The sequence below is a fragment of the Protopterus annectens genome, chromosome 13.part0 (assembly GCF_019279795.1).
Source record: "Protopterus annectens isolate FY-2018-M chromosome 13.part0, PAN1.0, whole genome shotgun sequence".
NCBI classification, from domain to species: domain Eukaryota; kingdom Metazoa; phylum Chordata; order Ceratodontiformes; family Protopteridae; genus Protopterus; species Protopterus annectens.
The window spans coordinates 398,601,823-398,626,872 of NC_056747.1; the positions used below are offsets into that span (position 1 = coordinate 398,601,823).

General features: G+C 40.3%; 2 protein-coding genes across 3 annotated transcripts in view; one reads left to right on the forward strand and one right to left on the reverse strand.

Annotated features, from left to right (window-relative positions):
• Positions 1-25,050, forward strand: part of LOC122787364 (beta-1,3-galactosyl-O-glycosyl-glycoprotein beta-1,6-N-acetylglucosaminyltransferase-like) — a 390,992-nt gene that overhangs the window by 27,664 nt on the left and 338,278 nt on the right. The window lies entirely within an intron of this gene.
• NMRK2 (nicotinamide riboside kinase 2) lies at positions 4,959-22,146 on the reverse strand. Of its 2 annotated transcripts, XM_044054024.1 has the most exons (8): positions 21,957-22,146; positions 19,992-20,082; positions 14,009-14,057; positions 13,660-13,834; positions 10,912-10,983; positions 8,280-8,386; positions 5,776-5,861; positions 4,959-5,687 (listed from the first exon to the last, which is right to left on the reverse strand). In XM_044054024.1, exons 1-7 carry the CDS (start codon positions 21,980-21,982, stop codon positions 5,776-5,778), a joined length of 606 nt encoding a protein of 201 aa, XP_043909959.1. In that variant the 5' UTR covers positions 21,983-22,146; the 3' UTR covers positions 4,959-5,687. The 2 variants fall into 2 exon arrangements, with proteins under 2 accessions (XP_043909959.1, XP_043909960.1); XM_044054025.1 differs by lacking the exons at positions 14,009-14,057; positions 21,957-22,146.

A 25,050-nucleotide genomic window follows, 5' to 3' on the forward strand; every position in this document is an offset into this window, starting at 1 on the left:
CAGCTCTGTCTGAAGCCTAGTAAAATGAGAAAGACAATTCAGCAATTATAGGGCAAAGGTTGCTGAAGAGAAAACTCAAATTCCTGCATCAATCCATCATCCTTATTAGCTGCCACCATGACTATGCCATCTACCACAGCCCCTTTTGTCCAAAACTTCTCATCTTCTAGCACTGTATTTTGTTTGGTCTCCCGGGAGTTGGTTCAGTGGAGTCTGGGCACTCCCAAGCTGTTTTGAGATTAAATCTATGAGCTCATCGATGGGCACAGTCACCCAAGATGTAGACAGATGGGGAAGCCGAAGAACATAAGATACACCATCTCCTCAAGTGAAAGATTGCTGGTATGCCAGCCACCTCTGTTTCAAGATCTCCAAGATGTCCCCAAAAGAAACATTCACAGGAGGTGACCAAGAAGATCCTTCTCCCTCATTGAGGTCTGTGTCTTCCGTGGCTAACTCTTCAGGGAAGTCAGAATGTTTCCTCTTACAAGTCCTCTTCCAAAGGACTTCAGTGGAATACTCTGGGGAGGTATCAGAACAGGTGGGGGTATTCTTATGGACACCCTGGGGCCTGCTGTCCCTTTGGAATGTCACGGTCAGAAACTGTGCGCAAAGGCTGCAGAAGAGTGTGGATCCAAGTGGGGGGGGGGGGTAAGTGTCTTAGCTGCAAAGCCCCAAAGGCTGACTGCTCAAGTAGAGAAGGACTCCAGATCTGACAGGCTATGCCAATGTATCAGAGTCCTCTCAGGCTCCAAAGACAGCTCGACCAGATCAAAGCCAGAGCCAAGTTCACCTATAGAGAAGCCCAAGGTGCAATGACTGCTTGGATGGCCCCGGAGTCAAACTCATCCGAGGCTCGTTCTAGGCTCTGAAAACACTGAGGAGCTCTGAGCAAAGGCCCAATCCAAGGAAACAGATATCCTCTGAGCTGGAAGACACCAGGCATGTTGGCTCTGAAACTTGCCCTGAAGTCGGAGGAGGAACCATTGTGGGAAGGGGGGGCTCATTGGCTTAGATGAATCTTGGACCTTAGGGGTAGGAGCTGAAGGGGACTTAGAAATACCTTGTGCCCACAAAATCTTTTGAACCATCCATTCCATGTCTTCTTCAGTGCAACTTCTGGTAGAGTGGGACAAGGAAGCAGATAGAGATTTAAGTCCACTTAGAAAGCAAGACGATACTCTCGATAAGACCAGATTAATACAGGGAGAGTACCTGGTCCTTGGTAGGGACCTAATTGGTTTGAATGGGCTGACCCGATCTGAGTGCAATGAATCGGACCTATCCTTGCTGAATAAACTTGCATCTGGAAAAGTCAGACCTGAGACAGAGGTCATCAGTAGTCTTAGTCACTTTTGTTCTTGGCTCTGAGGAGTCTTTTGGAGCAAAGGAAGGTCTCTTCTTCCCTCTATCAGAACTTTTAGAGGAAGATGCAGGGCTTGACTGAGCAGACCTAGGTTTTGAAGATTTGAGGTCACTGCCAGAAATTACCTCCAACTGACAGCAGCATACCTCCAAATCAGCTTGTTTTTCCTTTCAACCAAGGCCCTGTGACTGTCAGAAAGACAAATGGAACAATCCTGTAAATGGAAGGGGCCCAACAGTAGACACAAACTGTGTGGGTCACTGAAAGGGATCCTGTGCCCACACAGAACATTTCTTGAAGCCAGCCTGCTTTTTCAGACTTCTCAGCCATTGAAAAAGCAAGGCAGAGAATACCCACACGAAGATAAACAAAAAATGAAGGTGAAAAATGTATAGAAGTGATTTTTTTTTTTGGAAGGTAAGGGGGAAAGAACAGGTTACTAATGACAATAGCAGAAGTACCCCAAAGGATAAACCGAGGGGGGGGGGTAACCTAACAGTTACTGGACTGGGTGGAAGTTTAAAAGAGATAATGTAATTACGTTAGACTAATAAAATTAAATAAACAGGAGAAGAAGAGTAAAGACTGGAAAATCACTCATCTGCCCAAGAACTACAGGAATGACCATGTTTCACAAAGCGGCAAACGAGATCTGAGATAACAGGGAGGGATGCATTAAAGATCTATCAAGCTCATCCAGTTGTCCTTGCTAAATAAGTTCCAGAGCCCATTTGGTGGGACCTGTTCGATGATGTTTCTAGTAGCTTTTGAATCTGTATGTCATGGAAAGGATCTTGGGACTTTCTGAACCAAATTTTCCAACCATTCTGCCAATTCCTGGAGTAGGATCTGCCCAAAGTTGCAGTTGGATAACCTTGGATTTTGGATGCTGCTGCTGAAAATAGCTGGCTGGAGTACGGATATCCTTAATGAATGTGGACATACCTATGAATTATAGCCTGGTAATGCAGGGGTGCATTCTGGATCCTTGAACCAGGTCTCAGTCACTGCAGATATCTATGTTCTCCATTTTGGCTTGCCTGTTCAGATGGTGAATTTATCATTTGAACCATGCCTAAAAAAGGCACTATAGGGCTTACAAGAGCCTTAGCCAGTATCCGGAATCCCAGGGATGACAGGTGCAAGGCATCTCGGGCAGAGTACCGTGGTCTGTCGACCATGTCATCCCAGGCAGACAGATACTGGATCGCCTTAGAAGGACACCAGAAGCTTAGCCAATTGAAGTCAATCATTTTGTCCTTATACTGCGGTATCATTCTGGGAAATGGCAGGATGCTACTCAGGGCTAGTGTCATACCTGACTGGGCTACAAGATCAGCAAGTTCTTCCATGTCACTTTTCATGTAGTCCAGGGAGGTACATCTCAGGTAGTTTACACCAACATGGACAATGACGGTCATTTTTTACTTGTGGAGTGACCTGAGTGCATGGGTTATGTAGCGGATCCTAGCACTGACAGTAACCTTCTCCTTGTTTAGCCTGGTGAGTGGGTCATCAGTGTGCCTGACTAGAGTCATCTATGGCTAGTGTTAGGCACGTCGTTTTGCCTTCTGGGCTGTGGCTGAGTGGCACACTGAGTCTGTGGGCTATGCGTCATATGGATAGTGTTAAGTGGAGGTGGATTAAGTTTCTGCTTTGGAGGTCTGTTGCTTGAGCAGATTCAAGAGCCTCTGTGATGTGTTTCTGGGTGTGGATTTTGGTGGTGTAGGTTTAGTGGGACTATGTGAGAAGTGTGGTGCAAGTGTTTTACCTTCTCCTCTTGACTGTCAAATTCAGTCTTTGATGGAGAGAGCTTCACCTCCAGTTTGACTAGATAAGTGCATCTCTCACAAGTTGTAGTGTTAGGTGGTAGCACCATTAGAATTTGGAGATTTGACCAAGGAGCTGGCAAATACTCTTCTCAGGAGCCATTTCTGCAGAGGTTTGTGGTTTTGGTGACTTCTCAGTTGGCAACCCTACAGTCAGTATCCAATAGTTCCCTGAGGTTAGTTTTCAACATAGCTGAAAGAACCTCAAAGAGCTACAACTTCTGGCGTTTCCATACGGAGGTATGCCTGCTCACCACTCCACATCTTTGGTGAGGCTTCTGGAAGAAGAGTAAATGGAGGGGGGTGGGATGCTGGCCTCTGAAAAAAAAAAAATGGTCATGGGAATTGATGACAGAAAAGTCTCTGAAGGTTCTGTCTGATCTGGTAAAGTAGAATCCAATGGTTTAGCCTTCTGATCCGACTATTAGGACCCAGAACTCATTTTTTCCTATCTGGGAAGGAGACTGATTATTTTGCACTCCTCTTACTGGGATAGGGCTACTCTAAGAGAGGAAGGAATGTGGTCTCTTAAAATCTACTTTTTTGTTCAGTCAAAGCCTGTGGATTAAATCCATGGCAAACAGAGCAGTCCTCTTGTAAATGCAAATGACCAAAGTAGTGTGTGTGTGTATATATATCAGAGAGACGCAACTTATGCCCGCATTTAGGGCACTTTTAGCCATCACTAAGGGCAATGATGAAAAAAAATGTATCTTGCCATGATTTACTGCACCTCCCAAAACTGCCTGCAGCAAAATAGTACTCATTGCTAATTTTTGTATTATTTTTTTCACCTTGTCTGCCCTTATGGGGCATATATCGGGTTTCCTTTGGAAAGCTAATCTGTCCCATAATGCACAGATTGTGAGAATAGCCTACCATTTGTTGTCAGACTAGACCTTCATTCACGTAGAATGGAACACCTGGAAAAACACCATCTGCGAGTCTGCAGCGAGTTGAGACTTTTCACAAGGAGCAGTTTTGCAAGTTTCAATTCCTGGTCAAGTTACTCTTCCCCCATCTCCTCTCATACAGTAGACTAGAGGGTCACATTTCCAAAAAAAAAAAAAAAGTCTGGTGTGCCACTAAAACTGTTCCCTCATGTCTGTCTCTTCACATCTGAATAGCATTTCCCAGGAATTTCTAAAAAAAAAAGCGCACTAAAACTTGGGTTTTGAGCAGCCTAAGAAATTATACAGCTTTAAATGCACCAATATCTAGCTACAAAACTGATGGCACTTTGAAGTTAAACAATATCTAAGACTCACTGTTATAAAGTGAAATATTTCCAAGTTGCAGAACTCTTCTCCTACTGACACTTCAAGAATCTGCAAGAAAATGCTCAGTAAGCTAAAGAAACTGAATTTCCAAATAGGGTAATAGGAGATTCCGTTTCTCCAGATGGAATATGAATCACTTGGCAATGAAGAAAGCGGTTTGGGATAATATGTTTAGTTTGCATAGTGTACATTATTTCAGGACCACTATCAATACCACCTTTCATTTGTAGGTGCCACTCTTGCACTGAATGCATAAAGGTTCAGTGTGTGTGTGTGTGTGTGTGTGTGTGTATATATATATATAAATATCCTTACAGGATTAAGGTGAACTCCAAAGTCATATGTTAGTACCAACATCAGTCCTCCAAAGTCATATGTGTTAGTACCAACATCAGTCCTCCATGATAGGGCAAACATGAGTATTAATAGCAATTTAGAACAATCTAAAATGTGGAACAGAAAATCTTGACTGACAAATAAAACTGACAATTTTACAAAATTTTTTATTTACAAAATATCGATACATCTACAATGAGCTGCAGGGGAATGCTGGTAAGAGAGATTACAACCTACAGCAGCACGTGAACCCGTTTACTGGAATGTCATGGTAACCTAGTGTGCTTATTCAACTGTCCAAGAAAGAACAACACTGGGAAAATAGACTGGACAGGACTGATTAGATGCTACACAGGTGCATGGTTCTGGAAACTTCAGCTTTGTTTCAAAGTGCATTTAAGTCCTTACACACTGCAGATGAAACAGATCACAAATTTTGTCAATGGCACAGAACCAAATTTTAGATTCCAAGTGAAATCTTGTTAGGCTGCCACTAGTTTGTTTATAGCCAGATCTCTACAGGGACCAGTAATACAACTTTTCACAGCGCTGGCCATTGCTTATGACCTGCTGCTAGACTATCTATTGCATAGCCAATCAGGTGACAAGCAAAAACATTTGTCTTAAATTTGTTTGACAGGGCATGTTGTTTTAACAAGTGACAATTCATTTAGCAGTATGCAAATGTGTAGAGATAAAATACAAAAATAGGATGTTGCAATATAAAATACAGAAACTGCTCGTTTCTGATTACACCAAATAAGTTAAATAGTTTTAAGTATGTACATCAGACATGGCAAGGCAAGAAATATTTATCTACAGCAAAATGTCTATTTACAAGTGAACTGTACAGGTCTCTTCAGTATTCAACAAGCCCTGAAAGAAAAGTAATACAGATAGTTAAGCAGTGAAACTAGTAAATGTCAACAAAGTCAAGTGTAGTTCTGAAATAACAGTTATTCACCTAGGAGCAATTCAAGAATGTATTCTGAATTTTTTCATACACGCAAGTGAAGAGCTCATCTCTCGATTTTAGGCCATCCAGGTACTCTAAAAGGAATAACAAACTTTTAGCGTCATAGACTCACATTTTAAATGTACAGTACTTCAGGTACTAAACCAAACACTTCAGCCTCAAATTCTAGGTCTAGGTAGTAAAAATAATGCATACCAATATCCCAGAGCATTCGCTAACCCAACCAGCCAACCAAGCATTCAAGCAATACATCAGATTTGTTAGCCAGGTCTAGGTAAGGTCACCTATGAGCAATCCTATGAAAAGAGAATTCAAAGAATGCCGACAGCCAAATATACATCATTCCCTCTTGCTATGAGGGGTGACCCAAGGTAGACGGGTAACCTTTGGGTGGAAGACTGGACTCTAGCGTCATTGGTACAAATTGCAACCCACTTTAGTTTGGAGCGGTAAAAAAAAAAAAAAAAAAGCTTTTATGGAATGCAGTTTGGGAATTCTGATCTCAGCAGCCTAAAATTTGTCCACCCGTACTGGAAGAGTTATAGAATGTTTGTTTCTAGTTATGCTACAGTTAGGTCAAAAAGACCCGAGAAATGCAGCTTCCTCATATATACATTTCTTGTATATGTTTTATAAATACTGGGCCTCAGTTCTCTTGTCTACCTAAAGACATGCCAGGGTCATATATTATTGTTGGAGTAGTTACAGCCCCAAAGGCTAAACACAGCTTGCCTCTCAGACGTCTATGCGTGCAAGTTCAATCTTTTCAGTTTCTGGTAGAAATTACATTTGGCCATGTCCCAATACTCGTACTTAGATAATATATGTTTTCACAATTAGATAATTTCATACACCAATTTAGTCCTTTCCCCAACGGTACCTGGATTCAACAGTGAAGCTAGGGTGGGGACAAGGGGGGAAGCTGTCCCAAGTGCAATGATTTGGAGATGCAGTTGGCTGCCCCTAATGGCTCTTTATGTTCACTGGCATTTAAAAGCCAGTATTGCACTTGCACTTAAACCAGAGTGCCATAGTGCTCTGCGTGGTCTAAACTGTAGTAACTGCTTGCTAGAGTTTAATTTTTAGGTGAAACACGAGAGCTGTAGCAGTCCCATGTAGGGTATAAAACTGTTGACCAGTTGCTACAGTTTAAAGACAGACTTTTCTGCAGTTTTTGCAGAGCCCACACACACTTTTCCCTTGAAAAACCAAGGGCCTGGGGTGCTAGTCTGTGGCACCAGCACTGGTTCAACCAGCAACACTTAGCTTAGGATGCAAGAATCCAGACATAACACATACATCCATAATTATACCAAATACATTTTTTATTTTATTTTTTTGCACTTGTACTAAAATTCAGTTTTTTTGGCTTCCAACAAAGTTTTTACATGCTCTCAACAAGTAATCCCTTATCTGCAGCTCTCTCTCAACAAGTAATCCCTTATCTGCAGCTCTCTAGGAGTTTGCAATGAGATACTCCTTGTTAACCCCTCTGTAAGGTGCACTTGGACAAATCCTTCCCTGACTCACCTATACAATAGGAACAATTCAGCATCTTAATGACCATCTGACTCGGTGCTACAGAGAATCAGTTCTATAATGCATCTATAAATATAGCAAATATCTTCATTTTACAAGCTGTAGAACTAGAGATCCTTCATGACATGTTTCATGCCAATTAATGGAGACATTTCTTCAATGTACATGATCCAAAATCCACTTCATCTTGGACTTAAAACATTATGGTTGAGGACTGTAAACGGTCAGAATTCAAAGAATGTTGACAGACAAAATACACACCAAGTCAGAAATTACAATTACTTCTTCGGAGTTATACTGTTGGGAGTTTGCATCTAGACGGTACAAGCCCCAGATCAGGGGTGCTTGCTACTAGCAAAAATGTTTTTGGGTGGTGGGAAGGGTTGGCTGCAAGTTTATATTTCGCTTTGCACAGTTTTCATAAGTTACCCACACTTATGAATTTTAAACTTCCAACAGGGTTCTGTCCACAAACAATTGTGACATCAACTTTCTCCGCCAATCCAATTTAAAAACAGCTTTCAAGTTAACTTTTTCTTCCTTCTCTTACAGTACTTCACTGCTGTAAATCCCATATCACTCACTTGATTAGAAGACATCTTATGCTCAATAAGATTCGCTTGGTGCCTCTGCAAGCACTAGCCACCCTGCTTATACATCTTTAATGTTATCTGGCCTTCATGTCACCCTGCTAGCCTTCCATGTTTAGGAAGAGACTTGATACAAACTCCCAAATGTCACTTTGGCAGAATAACGTAGTTTTAGCAGACAAATAACTATAATCCCCTACCCTTACTTTGTCTAGTCTTATCCTTCATCTTTCTAGGCACTACTAACTCACCATTTATCCTACTGAACCTTGATATTTTTGTAAGACATTCCTGTGGGGAATGTTCCAAATTTACCAAAATCTATTGCCATAGGGATGTTTACAATAACGTACACACACTTACCTATATCAGAAACTGTCTCCTCCATCTCTTTTCGGTGCTTCAAATACATGGGCCAACAGTGTCCATCAAACAAGCCAGGTGGGTCAGGGACTGTGTAAGTCCGTGAACTGAAAAGGGAAGAGAAAAATGATCACATCTCACAGGCATTAACATAATGCAATATGGATAAAAGGTGCAGTGCGTGCTTATTTTAAACACTTAAATTCTACACAACAGTATGAAATTGATGTAGCTGAGACACAGAAGATATACTGGCATTTTGTCACAGCCCCACCTCCTCGGATAGTGTAAAGAATTTCACAGTAAGGACAGTAAAGCTATATACAACTTGGCCAAAGGAATTGAATCTCACTGTGCAGAAGACCTCTATCAAATAAATGGGGAAATAACTCAAATTCATCTAGATCACTAGAAAAGATGTTTAGATAATGGGGAAGCTAGCCTTAGGCTAATCTTAAGTAAAAACCTGACAAAATTCTAAGCCCCTATAAACCATGTGAACACTGCTGCCTATTTGGAAGTGTTCAAAGAAACTCTATACAAGCATGTTAACAGCTGCATAGAAGCAGCTGTACCCACCAGAAGTACACAAATCAAAAAACATGCCACACTGGTGGAATCCCATCAATAGGCTATGTAACAGAAGGAAGAAAATCATGGAAAAAGTAGGAGATGTAGCACACTGCAGGATAAAAGCACACTCAAACTAAACCTAGAGGACAAAAAACGTCTACCAAAGCCAAATTTGAGGTAACTTTGGCGCCTCAGGCCAAGGACAACCGCAAAGCATTCTTCAGCTATGTCCACAACCTCAGGAGGCAATACATAATTATGTGCAGAGCTCATTATTAATGGAGCTACTTATGGAGAGCCAGGAGATATAGCAAACCTACTAGCATTTAACCCCAATACCTCTTTTCACTTCAACCTTTCCTCAGGAAATACCATCAAATACCATCCCCCATCACTAGGGAACAGTTCCTTAATGCTTCTAAATGGTATGAAACATGAGCTATTGGGCCCCATGGAATAGTCATTTAACTGCATCTTCCAAACAGGCTTAATGCCTCATGGAGAACAGTAATCCATCTGCGCAAAGGTTGGCTATATACAGACTGATAAGTCTCCCCAGTCCCATATGCAAAGCTTTGGAAAGATTCACAGAAACTATCAGTGACATAGGAAACCTCCAGACACTGGGGCCCAACCCAGTTTGGTTTCATCAAGAGCAGTTCTACTCACCCGGACGACTGCTTTGAGAAGGCAATACCCAACTTGGACATTTTTGACAAACTCGAGATTAGGTACAAATCCTTAGGTCACCCGGTGGACAGCCAAATGGCTCATAGGATGCAGGAGGTTAGAATTGGGAAGGCCACCTCTAAAGAGGCCAGTCACAAGCAGAGTTACTCAGGGATTGGTCCTGGGACTGCTCCTTTTTTGCATTTACTTCTCTGAAATCAAGGCTGTCAATGGCCTTTAGCGGACTAAATTTGCAGAGGACTGCAAATTAGGAGCAGTTCATAGGTTCATACTAGGCTATCTGCCCTAGGGCATTTATAAGCCTAGCCCAGAGTTTTGTGGCTTTCGCCACCCCTTTAGTTTGAAGGATACTATGCCCATTATTTTGCTGTGCCCGTGTCAAGCAGTGACACCGGGGTTATCCCTGGGGTATACCTGCGATCTCCCATCCATTGGTCAAGATTTCTCTTCATAGAATCTTCCCACGGACATTGTTTCCAGGAAAGGCTTACAGACAAATAACTGGTGTCAGCCATGGACAAAAACTAAATGCCACGACATGCATAACAGTACCCTACAGGAAGTCATCCACCCCTGGTAACTACCATATTGAAAACAGCTCTGCTGCGTTGTGCAACTTAAGGTATGACATTTAGGTCCAAGTCAGTCATTGTTCCACAGTATTCAGCATTTCTCAGCCCTATAATTAGTACAATGCCCTCTGTTATGTCCCCAACCAAGCACATTCAACAACTGAACATCCACAGAGGTGAAGGTGTAAGTAGCATCCCATGCAGACTGCTTTCTCCTACAAGAGGTTGGAGGGGAAATCTAATAGAAGGCGTCAGACCCCACCCTGAAGGGCCTCCTACATATCTGCAAAACAAACCCAGAGATGACTCCTTCTCTGGAACAGGATCCCCATCCATGTGGAGCAAAGTTCTTCCTAACCAAATTCAATTTTAACTTGGCCAAGTGGGTGGGGAACAGGAAATCCATCCCTGATTTGGCACCATGGACATAAGCAGCCTGTATGATTCATTTCTCAGGCCACAGCTTGTAAATGTTTTGTCTCCCAAGCTTCTGCTTACATTTATCAAGGGTGTGAACACTTGTTAGAGACATAGCTGCCATGTTGTTGTTGAAAGCAATTCCAATAATGGATAAAACTTTACTGGAATCGATGAAAAACCTATTTGGACAAACAGGAATCTGACCCAAAAATCTCAGACTGGAGACATCTTCACACAGATTTAATTCAACAAAAGAGAAACCCAATCTCAGACTGGAGCCATCTTCACACAGATTGAATTTAAGAGAAAAAGCAGAAAACTAGTGGCTTAAGGCAAGAAAAGAATACACTGTCCTGTTAACAGACTGAAGGACTCACCTTCTTCTCCTTTTGCTTTCCTCATATGGAACAGCCAGGAAAAAGCGATGATCAAACAGGTCTTTCAATAGCCTTAAAACAAAACAAGCAAAATAGATAAGCTGATAATGAAGTCTTGAGGGGGACTGGACATACTGTCAAGTTTTAAATCTATTGTATGCATATAGAACTTTTAAGAACAGAGTTTTGATGATATCATAATTATACCATTTATTTTCTCAACTGACAGACATTAAAAGGAAATGTAAAACAGTTTGCTTGACAAATGAATAAAATATTTTCAAAGCTGCCCACTCTGATTTAACTATAAATGCGAACCAGATTTACCTTTCCAACTGTAAAGCCCTTAGCATTTATACTACTTTTAATATTTGAAAAAGTATGAACTGTCCTTATTTCACCAAGACCACATTAGTCAGATCTGTGACATTTTCCTTTGAAAAAAGATGAACTCCTCAATTAATACAAGTTCCAAAAAATCAAGTTCTACATCAGAATATCAATATCCAAGCTCCTCCCTCATACATGAGGCAAGCTTCCCCTATATCTTACACAGTGCAGAACCCCAGCTACATTCAAACATTTTTGAAAGACTCCTATAAATTTACCCCAGTAGACTCAAACCGCAACTATGCCAAACTAAGTGTTCATTCTGGATAGTAGAGGCATTTTTGGGAAACCAGATTAGAAAGCAGTGAACTGCAGTGGCAATTAAGATTAAATGTCTCCATTACCTGGCACTGATATTTCCATAGCACCCATTTTAAAAAGGAGAGCCCAGGGCTTGTAATACTGTATTTGAAGTGTTAAGTCATTTTTAGAATTATTTGGCCTGGTTATAGATCCCATTTAACACAATTTTAATGCAACTTTCTATTAGTTTAATGTTTGTGGCAGATAGGAGCTGTGTTAGTGTCATTATGTATTTATATTTTATATGCATAGGTCATTTACTATACTAACTTTTAGAAAGAGCATTGATTACAAAATGATGTGACATGACTGGCACTGTTGACTTATCCAATTGCAATGGTTCTGATGTTGTCCCAATATCAGGGAAGAAAACACTAGACAGTTTGGTTTTGTTTGTGATGGAATTAAAAGTTTGAGAGCTGTGCACAAAGCTTCTTGAAATTTGCTTTCTTTGCCTTGGTTTTAGCAGCAGTATGTGAGCCTTGTGTTTTAAACAAAGTTTTCACATCTCAATCCTCTTAATACTTCCGGACTTCTCCCAGTTTCCTCTTTGGTAAAATCCAGTCTCCCAGTTATCCTCCAACAGTCTTCTTCTGAAGTGATAGCTCACTTTAAGTGAGCTTCTATGGTACTGTTAGTTAAGAGCACAACGGATGACATAGTAGCCCATAAACAGGCTAGTAACACTGGTTCTTTCCAGAAGCCACATTGTGTTATGCCTCATGCTAGCTACAAGAAAAACTAGATTTTCTATCAGTGGTCATAACCCAACAGCTCAACCCACTCAGAGCTAAATGACCACTGTCAATGTTAACCAGATTAACTAGGTTTAGTGCCCCTTTCCATGTCACACAATTAAAACATGATCAGTCACACCAAGTACTTGAGTGTTGTTTGCAACCTAAGCAGTATTTAGACTGCCTTAAATCACTATGAAACCAAGTTCCATGATAATGCTTACACTTAGTTTTTCACTTAACTTGCTACAAAGCAAACATTCCATTAGCTAATCATGGAAAATAAACAGGTGAACTGATTTTTTTTGTTTGGGGGGGGGGGGGGGGGGCAGTGTTCTGGATGCAAAAAATATGCAAGTCGTGAATAGGTAAGAAAGAATGTTTATTAATGGGAAGCTGACCTCTATGGCACTGTGTGTGCGCAGATTGGAAATATGATAGCTTTAACTACAAGCTAGAACGGTTTTAAAAAATTCCAGCTTGGGAGATGCTGTCAGGTATGAATAGTTCAAACCAGATCTACACAGATTTCAGACAGTAGTACATTTGGATCCATAATCTGCCACAAGTTAGCTTTATGTGGCTGTCAAAGGGCACTGGCTGCATCTTAACTATATGTGGATGTCAAAGGGAAGTGGCTGCATCTTGGCTATAACCACCACTACAGCATCTTGTGAATGCAGTTCCAGCTCTAGTTTTGAAAACGCTGTAGGTTAGGTATATAACGATTTTAAGGTCAGAGGAGCAGACCAAGAATAAATAAACAGAAGTGGCAACAAGTCAAAAATAGAATTCTCTTCTAGACCCCCTGTAGATTTACCTAACCTCAGATTTTCTTGGAACAATTTGCAATGTCAATGCAAACAACCTGCCGACCTAAAGTTGTATGGAAAAACTATACTGAATGTAAGAATTCATAGATCTGTTTGTCTAAAGTTTGCAGAAATACTGATGGACCTTTGGGATTACTGTTTAGTAAATGACCCCCCACACACACACACACACACACACACCATCCAAATACCAGTTTTAAACAAAAGAATGGTCATTTCAGACAATCGATTAAGCACTTTTTCACCTTGAGACTGTACCATAGACAATCTCAGGATCCCAGCCCAAAATCAGACGACCATCTTTTCTGCAACAGGAATCTTCAAGTCATGCTTGCAGTAGTTCTTATTGCAACAAAGATAAAACAGACCACCATGGGTGAACAAGACACTGTCATGCCCACAACAGCTCTGAACAAAATACCAGCCATAGTAATTAGTGCTACAGACAAAGAAAGCTGTCTACTATAGTGAACAAGACTGCTCACTTGTCATTGTATATCAAGAAGCCTTCCACAATCAACAGGTGAACTTCCTTCTCTGGATCCGTCCCATCAGAAGTCAGAGAATAATTCACACCATGAGTACGGGCAAACTTGACCGGGTTCTCCTTCCAGGCTTTAACTGTGTTGGTCATTGCCTCCATATCCATGGCAGTTATCACTAGGAAGAAAAAAAGGAAATGCTCCCTTGAAGTCAGGAGATACAGAGCTTATAAAGAAAATTGAGAATGATTGTATGTATTTTTACATTTAATCATTTATATATATATATATATAAAAAAAAATACTTATGGATTACTCCATTACTGCTTTCTATTGTGAACACCGTTCTTACCATCCCACTGCTTAAAGCCGTCTTCCCCAACTTCTATCTGATCCGGTGGCTGAAACATAGTGACCAATAAAATTTTGCTGCAACCCAGGGTGATCAGTCATCTAGCAGATCTGATCACATCCTGCATATACATACATTTTAAAAAGCAAACTTTAACAAGAATTCAGTTTTCAGAAATACCCATGGCAAGAAAAATGTGGTATCCATATATACCTTGCAATATAAAAGCAAGAGAGAAAATGAAAAACTGCACCCATTTTGTAATACAGTAGTCCCCATGTTTTGGCAGGATTGTGAACAGATTACAACAGCACTAAAATTCACAGCAGACCATGTCAAAGTGCAGAACACTTGAACTGATATATGCACGCATGTTGCTCATCTCCAGCTCTAACTGCGGGTACAATGGAACACTTAGGTTCATGAAAAATAAATTTGCCAATGGATTTCTCAAATGTACATAAAATTAAAAAAAAAAAAGGAAACCACATTTTCAAAACCAGGAACACTTGCATGCTTTCATTTCTGTGATTTCAATTTTAAAAAAGTTAAGTTTTTATAAGCTTGTATTGACAGCACTAAAGATGCTGGAGTGCTCTCATGTCTGCTTTTTGCATAACTGTAAAGTTAGACTCCAACTAGTTAAGAAATTAAATAGTTCGGAAACAAGTTGTGCAAGTTAAGCAAAAAATTCATTCTGTAAGGTACAGGTACTGGTGGAGAACCAATACATTTACTACCTCCCAGTAGGAGACACTGAAAGTGTCATACATGCAAAGCACTCGCACTAATGACCTGTCTACAGCCCACTGTAGAAATCTGAGAAAGCTGCTGTTACAAGCATCAGAATATGTTCAGGTGGCACAGTAGAGCCACCAACATATTAGCAATAATGACAGACTATTAGAGGACATGACAGTAGTCTGTTACATAAGATGGAATCCCAGTTAGTTCTTCTGAGCCCTGTAAATCCTACAGGGTTTACTAGAAAATTCGTGTTACTGTGAACAGATCTCACCAGTGGAAATTTCTGCTCAATACTAAGCTGCAGTGAACCCTACATAAAACAGTAGTACGTTTAGCCATTGGCAATGAAAGGGACAGGCTGTGCCCCCCACTACCACCAGTTTCAAGATCCATGTTGAACCTGGGTGAATGCAACTAAAACACACAGGCCCACTACAATCCATCCAAATTTTAACTATACCAGTCTAAGACACACTGTCTACCAGCCATTTATGGATTTTATAACTTGTTCCTTACAGGCTCAAGTGAGTGTTCCTTGTCTGCATTTACTGCCTTTTGTGCATAGGTGGTTATCTTGGACGGCGTCTACTTAAAATCATTCTAGTGCAGACATTGTAGTGTCTAGCACTTCCCACATTGTCTGGTTATCAGCCCCCCTTTTCCCAACAGGACGACACCAGTGAGTAAAACAGAACAAGGAGACATTTACTAGAGGGGAGACAGCCCCTGAACACAGTTAACAGTCAGAGGGCTAAGAAGCACCACTAAACCCAGTTGTCCCTGCCAGTTAATATGCAGAAGCTACTCAGTTTGCATATTCCCTTTTCTTATAAAACTACACTGTGTTCATCCTGCATAATACTGAAATCTAGTATTGACTGTAAAGCTTATACAGACAACCGCACATCTTTGAATAATACTTTACCATACCTTTAGAGAGTGGGTTTTAGTTTTCATGTCAGACAGCATAAATTTTAATTCTATTTTAAATATGAATAGTTGATATCCCCTTTTGTGCTTTTTGTATGTTCCCATGCACTTTAGTTGGAACCAAAAATAAGGTGCACTTCACTTTATGCCATCTGAAGTTAACACTTCCTATAGTCCACTTTGCCATTTGAAGTTCACTTCCTATAGTCCTCTGAAATTGTTGCTACTAGTTGTACGTAAACATGTGCTCCTTTCAAAGATTCTGTTCCACAGGTATCCCTAATCTCCTGTGAATTTAAGTTGCAACACGTCACCAAGACTGATAGTTTCCCATACACAAGCCCTGCCAGAGAAACGCCTAGGGATCTTAAGCCCAGAAAGAGTGTTGCATAAGGACTAGGACAGTCAGCCCATGTGCCAATATATCCTAAACAAGTCAATGAAGCTAAGAAATGTAATGTAGTAGAGTCTCTCAAACATTTGCTGTTTCATAGACGACTTGGTATCTGTGAATTTTGTGACCTCTGAAGTCAGTCTGTTCCTCAAAGTACTATTAGATGCATTACACCTGCTACCATCATATTACCTGAAACCACTACCACATATAGTAGTCAGTGTATATCAGGTCTAGAAGAAACAGCTGCAATGTTAATTTATGAGAGTTCTGGGCTGAAGTCACATATGCTACAAATGGGTGTAATCCCGGGGAAGTATTTTCTAGTTCCCATCCAGTTATCAAGGTTGTGCTAAAAAAATGGTAAAGTACTCTGCTTGACGTGGAGAGGAGTCTATTCCACAGATGGGGAGTTTCTGGGACACAAATCTGTCCTGCCAACAAGTCCTATTGATGTCAAAGACCAGGTTGAGGATGCACGTGTGGGTTATAGAGTGCAGCTTGACTTGGGGATATGCAGCAGTCGCCTTGTATGCCAGACAAAGGTCACCTCTGAAGTGTCTGTATGAAATTGACTAGAGAAATATAGCTTTTAGCCTTGTGTGCATGGTAGATTTTTGCGGGTCTGGATTCTCCTAGTGAAGAACCTCTGATCTACCCAGCTGATGCATGTGCTTTGCGAGGTACATGCCAAATGAGGTGTTGTACTCAATGGGCCTTTTTAGGCAAGAATACAGGAATGTTATTACCTCCTTGTCCCTGGATGCGATACCCTTACTTATGAGTTGGGCCTTGTAGAAAGCCTTCTGTAAAATGGAAACATGGTGGTCAAAAGTCAGGTTGCCATCAGTCTGGGTGCCCAAATCCCTCACGACTGATTGCATGCTTAGGACTGGCAAACCTTTTGGGTTTGAAGTATCAAAATTTTGGAAAATACCTAACTCGACTCTGCTTGTGTGCCCCCCCCCCCATATAAAATTAAAAAAAAAATAAAATATATATAATTTTTTTGTTTGTGTCTTTTGGCTTTTCCCGGTTAGGGGTCGCCACAGCGGAACTCAGGTCCGCTAATGATTGGTAGCGGATTTTTACGTACCTGGTTACCAGCCCTGACACAACCTTCAACGAAGGCACGCCCCATTCACGTATGCCTCCACACAGAAGACGCTCTAGCTGAGAATCGAATGGGACATCTTGCTATGAGGCGACAACGCTACCGCAGCACCACCACAGTAAATTATATATATATATATATATATATATATATATATATATATATATATATATATATATATATATATATATATATATATACACACACACACACGGCTTTCAATACATTAGGGATAACTCATGACTAAATACATCAGGGACAAATCTAGAAATGAGACATGGACAGTTTTAAACTACTAGAACTATTAATTTGAGGCACTGACAGAAAAAATATTAATGTGAATTAACATTTCCTGAAGTAAAATTAGTCTATAAATCTAATTGTCATTATTAAGTTTAAAAAGTTGCCAGTTTTAGGAGGGATTAAGAGGGACAGTTGAGAAATAGCAAACTCATAGAAATGCAGACTACTTGCCCTCTGCAGAAGTGTAACCAAGAAGAGAAAACAAGGTCAGCACTGATATTTACATACCATCAAGAAAGTATATCAAAATAGTCTGAGGTTAATAACGGACTCCTGGTACAAATTTCCATGCACTTCACACAACAAATGCAAAAGCAGTTTGTTAACACAGATGTTGAACACTGGTGTGTCAACCAAAATGTCATGGCATGTCACCTTTGACATGTCATAGGTTTGCCATCACTGCTGTAACTACTCCTCTATTAGCAAAGAGTTATTATCCGACTTGGTCTTGTTAACAAAGTCCTTCCTGTCAAGTCCTTCCTGTCATTATCTCCCCCTAAGCATGTGAGATGCTACACTACCACAATTAACTGTGGAAAATACTGGGGTCAAAACCAAGTAAAATATCTGCTAGTTACCTAGGACACAAGCAACAGGATGTGGATACAGTTGCATTATACAATGCCTGCTCATTACTATTGAGCATGAGCAAGCTTATTTGGACAGCCCCAAATCATGCATGCTCTACAAATTTAAAAAGTAAGAGATTCAGGGATTATATCTTCTCCAGAGCTATACTGATGCCCTGTGCAAGCACAAGAGCGGCAGTTCCATTCTCATGTGCAGATAATCAGTAAAAAAAAAAAAAAAAAGCCAATTTAAGAAAGGCAAGCAATTTCTTAATCATTAGGTAAATATTAAATAAAATAAAATTATACAATAGTAATAATCCAGTCCTGGGTGTATCAGGATTTACCCACAGCCAGTCATCGATAATTGCTTAAACAGCTGTTGACCACTAAGGGCATATGTAAATTTACTAGGAAACAGGGAGCCCGTGGGGAAAAATACTGAAAATGTGAGTAGTTTTATAGGCTCAAAATATGAACAACCATTGTCAGTAAAATTCTGCATTGTGTTAGTATATCCACCACAATTTAAGACAACCAGGGTTGTCAGACGTCACTATTTGAGGAGGATTGTCCCGGGATCAGCAGCCCGATCCAGAGTCCTGTACTGCCGGTTTAAATCCTGGAAAAACAGCCCTCTGCTTTTTTTCTCCTCTTTTTACTGGCCTGTATACCGGCATACGGGCCAATCAAAAATCGCTAAACACGGAGCTACTTGTGTTTAATATGGAACATAAAGCAGTTCCGCATTAAACAGAAGTAGCTTCGTGGTTAAAGACCTTTTTTTGGGGTCCACACAGCATTGGTGCAGCGGTAGCGTTGTTGCCTTACAGCAAGAGGTTCTCCCGTTAGATTCTCGGCTGGAGCGCCTTCTGTGTGGAGTCTGCATGTCCTCCCTGCAGTAGAGCGGCGTTCGAAAGACATGTGTAGAATGGGTATGCCTTCGTTGAAGGTTGGGCGTAGAGCGGGCACCTCAGCACTCGTAAAAAAAATCTACGGCCAATCATTAGCGGACCGGAGTTCCGCTGTGGCGACCCCTAACTGGGAAAAGCCAAAAGAAGAACGTAGCGTGAAAGACTTTTTTTGGTCCTCATTTTGTCCCTGCCCGACCAGTCAGAAATCTGGCAACCTTGGCCACAACACAGTAAAATGCAGTTATTGTGAAAGAATGACTGAATACAGTGTATGCAAATTTACACCAGCACTCCAGTATCTTTACTAAGTGTAACACAGGGACAGTTAAGCAGAGTCTAAGAAATATACATTTCACTATGCCTTCTGCGTTATGCTGCCTAAAAACTTGGTTGAACTATGTAAATTTCTATGAACATTCCTACAGCTACCCACATGAACATGCATGTGCAAAATTACAGAAAAGAGACCAATTTACTATGTTAACTGTTCTTGATACTCTCCTAAATGAGAGCATTATTATTTTTGGCAGTATGTGAAGGTGTTAGCTTTCAAATACTACAGTAATATAGCTGAATACCTGGTGTAACTATTAAGTTGCTCAACAATATTATAGTTTAAATAAATTTTGTTCAGTTCCTTTAGGTAAAGGTGTGCAGGGTTTATTTTTGGCAGTATGTGAAGGTGTTAGCTTTCAAATACTACAGTAATATAGCTGAATACCTGGTGTAACTATTAAGTTGCTCAACAATATTATAGTTTAAATAAATACTGTTCAGTTCCTGTAGGTAAAGGTGTGCAGGGTTACTTTAGCAAGAAAAGTGTACCCACTAACATGAACCAGAGAATTATTTTAATCTTTTACACACTTACATGGACTTAAGTAGATTAAGTGAAGCTTAAGCAACAAGCAAAATACAAGCAAACTTTAAAAAACTAGCAAATGTAAACATGTAACTGCATCTAAACAAACCATGCACACTTCATGCAAGACAAAAAAACAGTGCTTACCTTGAAAAAATCGTCTTGGTGCACAACACAACAGTTTGGCAGGGCTTTGACAAGTCTATTGGTCAAAGTGGTTTTCCCACCATTGGTGATGCTAAATAGAAATTATGAGCAATTGCAGAAAAAAGTTAGTATTGGACAGCACTGAAGTGTATACTCACTTTACCAAACAAATAACATTTTCAGAGATAAAAGTGCAGCAGCAGGATAAAATAAACAAATTCAAAATTCAGAAAGGCATAATATGGCAAATACAGAAGGAAAAAAACACATTGATAAGCAACCAAATCAATTGACTAAGGTGTGTTGGTCAAAATGCATTGTGCAAAATATTGTTACACTGAGGGAATAACTGTCATCACTTTGATGGGCTTTACCTCTAATGGCGTTGGAGCAATATATGTGTTAATTATTAACCGCACTGAACTTTTCAATGCCTGACAAAAATGAAGAACCGATAACTTTTACTGACAATAAACTAAGCTCTCAACTAAATCAGAACAAATCTCAAAAGAATACGTGACAAATCCATAATTAATCAGGATCAGATACACTAAATATTAGGAACTGGAGAAGTTGACAGAATAAAAGGATGTGAATTAATACAGATTTTTATTAGTTCAGCAAATGCATAACTCGATTTATTAAATGCAATTCACTTTTTCTCCAAGAATCGCCAGTTTTAGGCGATGATGGGGACAGAGCTAAGATATGACAAAAATTCAGGGACAGCCCTGTCACTTGGGAACTGGAGAGAAGCATGCCAAAGTATTAATAATGTTAAATAATCACAATACATGAATACTCTGGTAAGGCCCATTATAAAAGTCTAAACACGTAAAGTATCCTTAAATATAATGAAATACAAATATATAGTAGAACACAGAGCGCTCCTCTATTTTAAATATCCCGCGCAACTACCGGCTTAAGCAAAACATTTAGACACGCCCCCAGACTAACCAGTAGAAATTGCCATAGTGGACCGTTACTGGGGAACGGGGCGTAGTGTGCACGTCACCAGTTTCCTTACAACAATTATTAGGGAAAGCCGACAGTTATAGTCTATTCAAATATCCCGCCTTCGTTCTTCCCTCCATATTTCAAAAAAGAAATGTATCGGCAGTAATACTGACAAAGGTTTATCAAACAACTTTTTAGCCTCAAATACACGGCCATTAAACTCCTAACACTTAATATATACACCCACTAAAAATCTATAGTCATGACACACGGTAGTCCCAATGTAAACAGTGATCTGGGCACATCTAGCCTGACGAACAGGACATACTAATACTGATGGACATGGTACAACTGCAGGAATGACACACGGTCTCAAAACATTTTTGTTCTTTCTGGTTCCGAAACCAGTAGGCACGTTCTCCAGAATCTGGACTATAATAACCTACACAGACATGTTATAATATTGTCAAGCTCAAACCCTCTTGTCACCTAAAAGGAAAGCGGCGACAGTAGATACCATGGAATTAATTCATACTTCCTTCGGGCCATAAAGAAAGCCTACGAGAAATATGCAGCCACGTGCTTCCAAATTCCCCACAAGGAATTAAAATAAAGCCACCAGGACCCTAACCATTTAAGGATGGGTGGAGAAGGTGCATTTGATGTTTCTTGTTATCCACTTTCACCGAGTTGTCATGCTACTTAAGGATGAGCAACCCATAACGTGGACGATGTCATCGTAATGCAAAAAAATAAATAAATAAAGGGGCTTGAACTCAAATGTCCACTATTCACGATATTACTACTTGTTAGGGCTAACAACTTCTCATAAATTATTAGACTCAAAGCAAGCGTTTAGAAGTTATACTACTCAGATATAGTAGGTTTATCTGTTGCTGCTTTTGGAGTACCCTAGCTTTAAAGATTTTAGAAGCGGGTCCTTAACATACAAACTTGGCACAACGTACAAGCAAAGGGAAAAAGAAAAAAAACACCATCTATACTTACCCGCTGATCCCGATGATGACTTTCATTTTCGATGGAATTAGAAACCGTCCGATATACCAACAAAAACAAAACACGAATTTGCGCTACAAAAGCCTAACTTATTTAGCTTTTCCCCTTCCCCGAAAAATTGTTCACTTACTACAAGTTCATTCAGAAATCCGAGGGCAGCACTGTACTTATATCGCCTGTCCCACGTGACTGTGTCGCCAGCAGCTGAAGGCAGGACCACGACAGGGGCGCGGGTGACAAAGGCTACCAATCGAGGACGAGGAGCTTAACTCTACGCCTGCCCATACGAACTGCACCTGTTGCAGCATCTCTTCAAGATCTTGTCAGCCTATATCTAAAAATAAATTTTAAATCTCACTTTGCCTAAATTAGTAATCTCTAAAGTATGGTAGTTTCACCTCTAACATTATTATTAGAAGGAGCTTTCAGACAGGTACCACGTTTAAACTTGTGACTGTCATAGAGCAAACGTCTTGGAAAATAACTACTACTGTACATTGTGCAGTGGTCAGAACATGTGATTTCTCAATTTATTACTTTCTCTTTGCACCGCGCCCAAGTTTGTTCCTTATTTTTTTTCTATATGGGACTGGTCTGTTTTTGTACATTTCAACAAATGACATGTTTCATTTTAATACTTGTGGTTAATGTGAGGTTGACGATCGTATGGATTACTGAAAATCCACGTTTAATATTCGTGTTCTGAACGTCAAAGTTTAACTTTCATCATCTTCTGAATAAAATACAGCTGTGCAAACCAGTCTGATTTCCTGATTACTTCTAGTACAAGCGGAACTCGTGTCGCTTAGTCTGCCCCATGTATTTTAATATTTAGGGTGTTGCTTAATTTTAAACTGCACCATTTTGCCGGACTGTGCATTGCGGTTTGCTGGTATAACAAGTGTTAGCTGGTGAACTATTCCCCTTCCCGAAGGTGCTGAATCATCATACAGTTCATTTGCGCTTTGTACATTGATTATTTCCTCACGTATATCATATTTAACAATGCATGTTGGTTGCAGACTATATGAAATAGCATGTTTATGACAATGAGTTACTACGTTCTGAACGATTGATTTTTGTAATAATAACGCTAACAAAATATACAATACAGAGTTTTGTAGGGCTAACAAATGTGCTACCAAATGAAAAGTAAGGGTCTATATTCGATCACCGAAAGCTTAAAAAGCGAACGGTGATTAATCGACCCTATGCAAGCGAAAGCTGGAACTGTCAGAAAAAAATCGCTGTTCAAAAAAAAATAAATAAATAAATTTAAACGTTACATTATGTCCCGTACTTAAATATACCAACTCCGAGACCGCACTACAGTGCCGAAAACGGCAACGTAACGAAGCGGCCAAGCGAATTATTTCCCAGGGAAAGAATCCGCTTCGATATTTTGCCGTTTGAGTGAGTTGAGTACGATTCGGTAAGCTCTCCTACCGAAGAAATTAAAAGGGTCTGTCCACTGAAATACCATGACGTGGTTAAACCAAACCGGTTTCTTTCAACTTCTGCATTAACAAAGCACACAATAAATCGAGTTATAAAACACCTCTTAAAGAATTCTCTATCTGCTTGTAAAGAATTGCATTTGGAAAGGGTGCACTACTTCCCCATCAGTAAATATGGCCTCCCTTTTATCTACTCCATCACAGAGAAGGGATACACTTTTACTAAATCCTTTTATTTCAGAATTTTACTCAGTAACAAGCAAAAGTTCAAGGTAACAAAACTATGTATCATCTATCTGAAAATATTAGAAAAAAATATCTGACAGATACAACATAAAATCATTTGGTTATTATCACATACCTGCTATATTACCACACATACCACCCCTCCCCCCTTCACTGTTGAGGCTGCCCACTAAAGTGTGCTAGCCTGTGTAACTGATTTATCACTGTTTCTGCATTTTCTGTGTGTTTCTATAAAAAAAACAAAAAAATAATCCTTGTTTTCCCGCTTCTCCTCGACTAGTTTAGACCAGTTTACAGGCATTGCTGTATTCTGGGCTGTGGTGTAGTTCCTGTGTTGTCCATTACCTTACTTGGATAGAAGGAAGTTTCTTTGCTCACCAGTGGGAGTGGGGAGCCTTGAGCAGCCTACCTGTCCCTGTAGGAAGTGACCTCAGCAGAAGAAGCTGTAGTAATTGGTTGTTTTGGACCATTTCTAGCTCTTTTGTAGTTCACTGTTTAAAATCCGCGTTTGCACGGCTTTTGTGGGTTGTGCGCATAGCGCAGCGCGGTTAAACAAGGTTAAACTTCTTCTGGCTCTGCCAGGTCTGCTCTTCAAATTTTCCCTTAAGGAAGCTCTACTCTTAGTATAATCAGACTACTCACTATATTATAAGCCTAGCACTTGTTCTCAATACTTCTCTATTAAGTAAGCACTCTCGTACTAAGTAAAGCACTACATCTACTTACCACCCCTGTGAATATCCACTTCCCTTAAAGGTACAGCACTCCCTTATACTGTTCTAGCATGTCGAGTGGTAGATTACTGGCATCCTCTCCAGTTCAGCTGGTCAATCTGGGTATCTTGAGACAATGCTACAATTGTCTCATGTACACAGACAACCCTCTCATCCCCCCAACAAACACAAATACATGTGAGAGATGCAACTATATAGCCAAACTGGAGGCTGAACTCTCTCAACTCAGGGCTGGCATGACCAGACAGGAGGAGATGGTAACCACACACACAACAATCCCAGTCCCACATAGACCTACCACAACTGCAAACCAAATACATAAAAACACAAAGACATACTCGGAGGCTCTAATAAAAAACTTACCAAAACAGAGGCTCCCAAAGCAGACATCCAAAAATCCACCACCTCAAAACAAAACACATGCAACACATACTTCAATAAATCAGTGTGTCAACCAATCACAGCCCTTAAGGCCAAACACCATGCCTGATACACTAATAATAGGTGACTCTATAGTCAGACACACTGATGTCCCTCTGACCAGGCTGAACAAGGAGAGGGTGACTGTGAGCTTTCTATCAGGAGCTAGGATCCGCCACATAACACACGCACTCAAGTCACTCCAAAGCAAGTACAAATATGACTCCG

Bases quoted from the DNA above. Each gene is read 5' to 3' on its own strand.
- NMRK2 (XM_044054024.1), bottom strand. From the start codon at position 21,982: ATGAAAGTCATCATCGGGATCAGCGG. The intron at 20,083-21,956 runs GTAAGTATAGAT...ATTTCTATTTAG, and splicing joins GTCATCATCGGGATCAGCGG to CATCACCAATGGTGGGAAAA. The intron at 13,835-14,008 runs GTAAGAACGGTG...TTTTCTTCCTAG, and splicing joins CGGCTTTAAGCAGTGGGATG to TGATAACTGCCATGGATATG.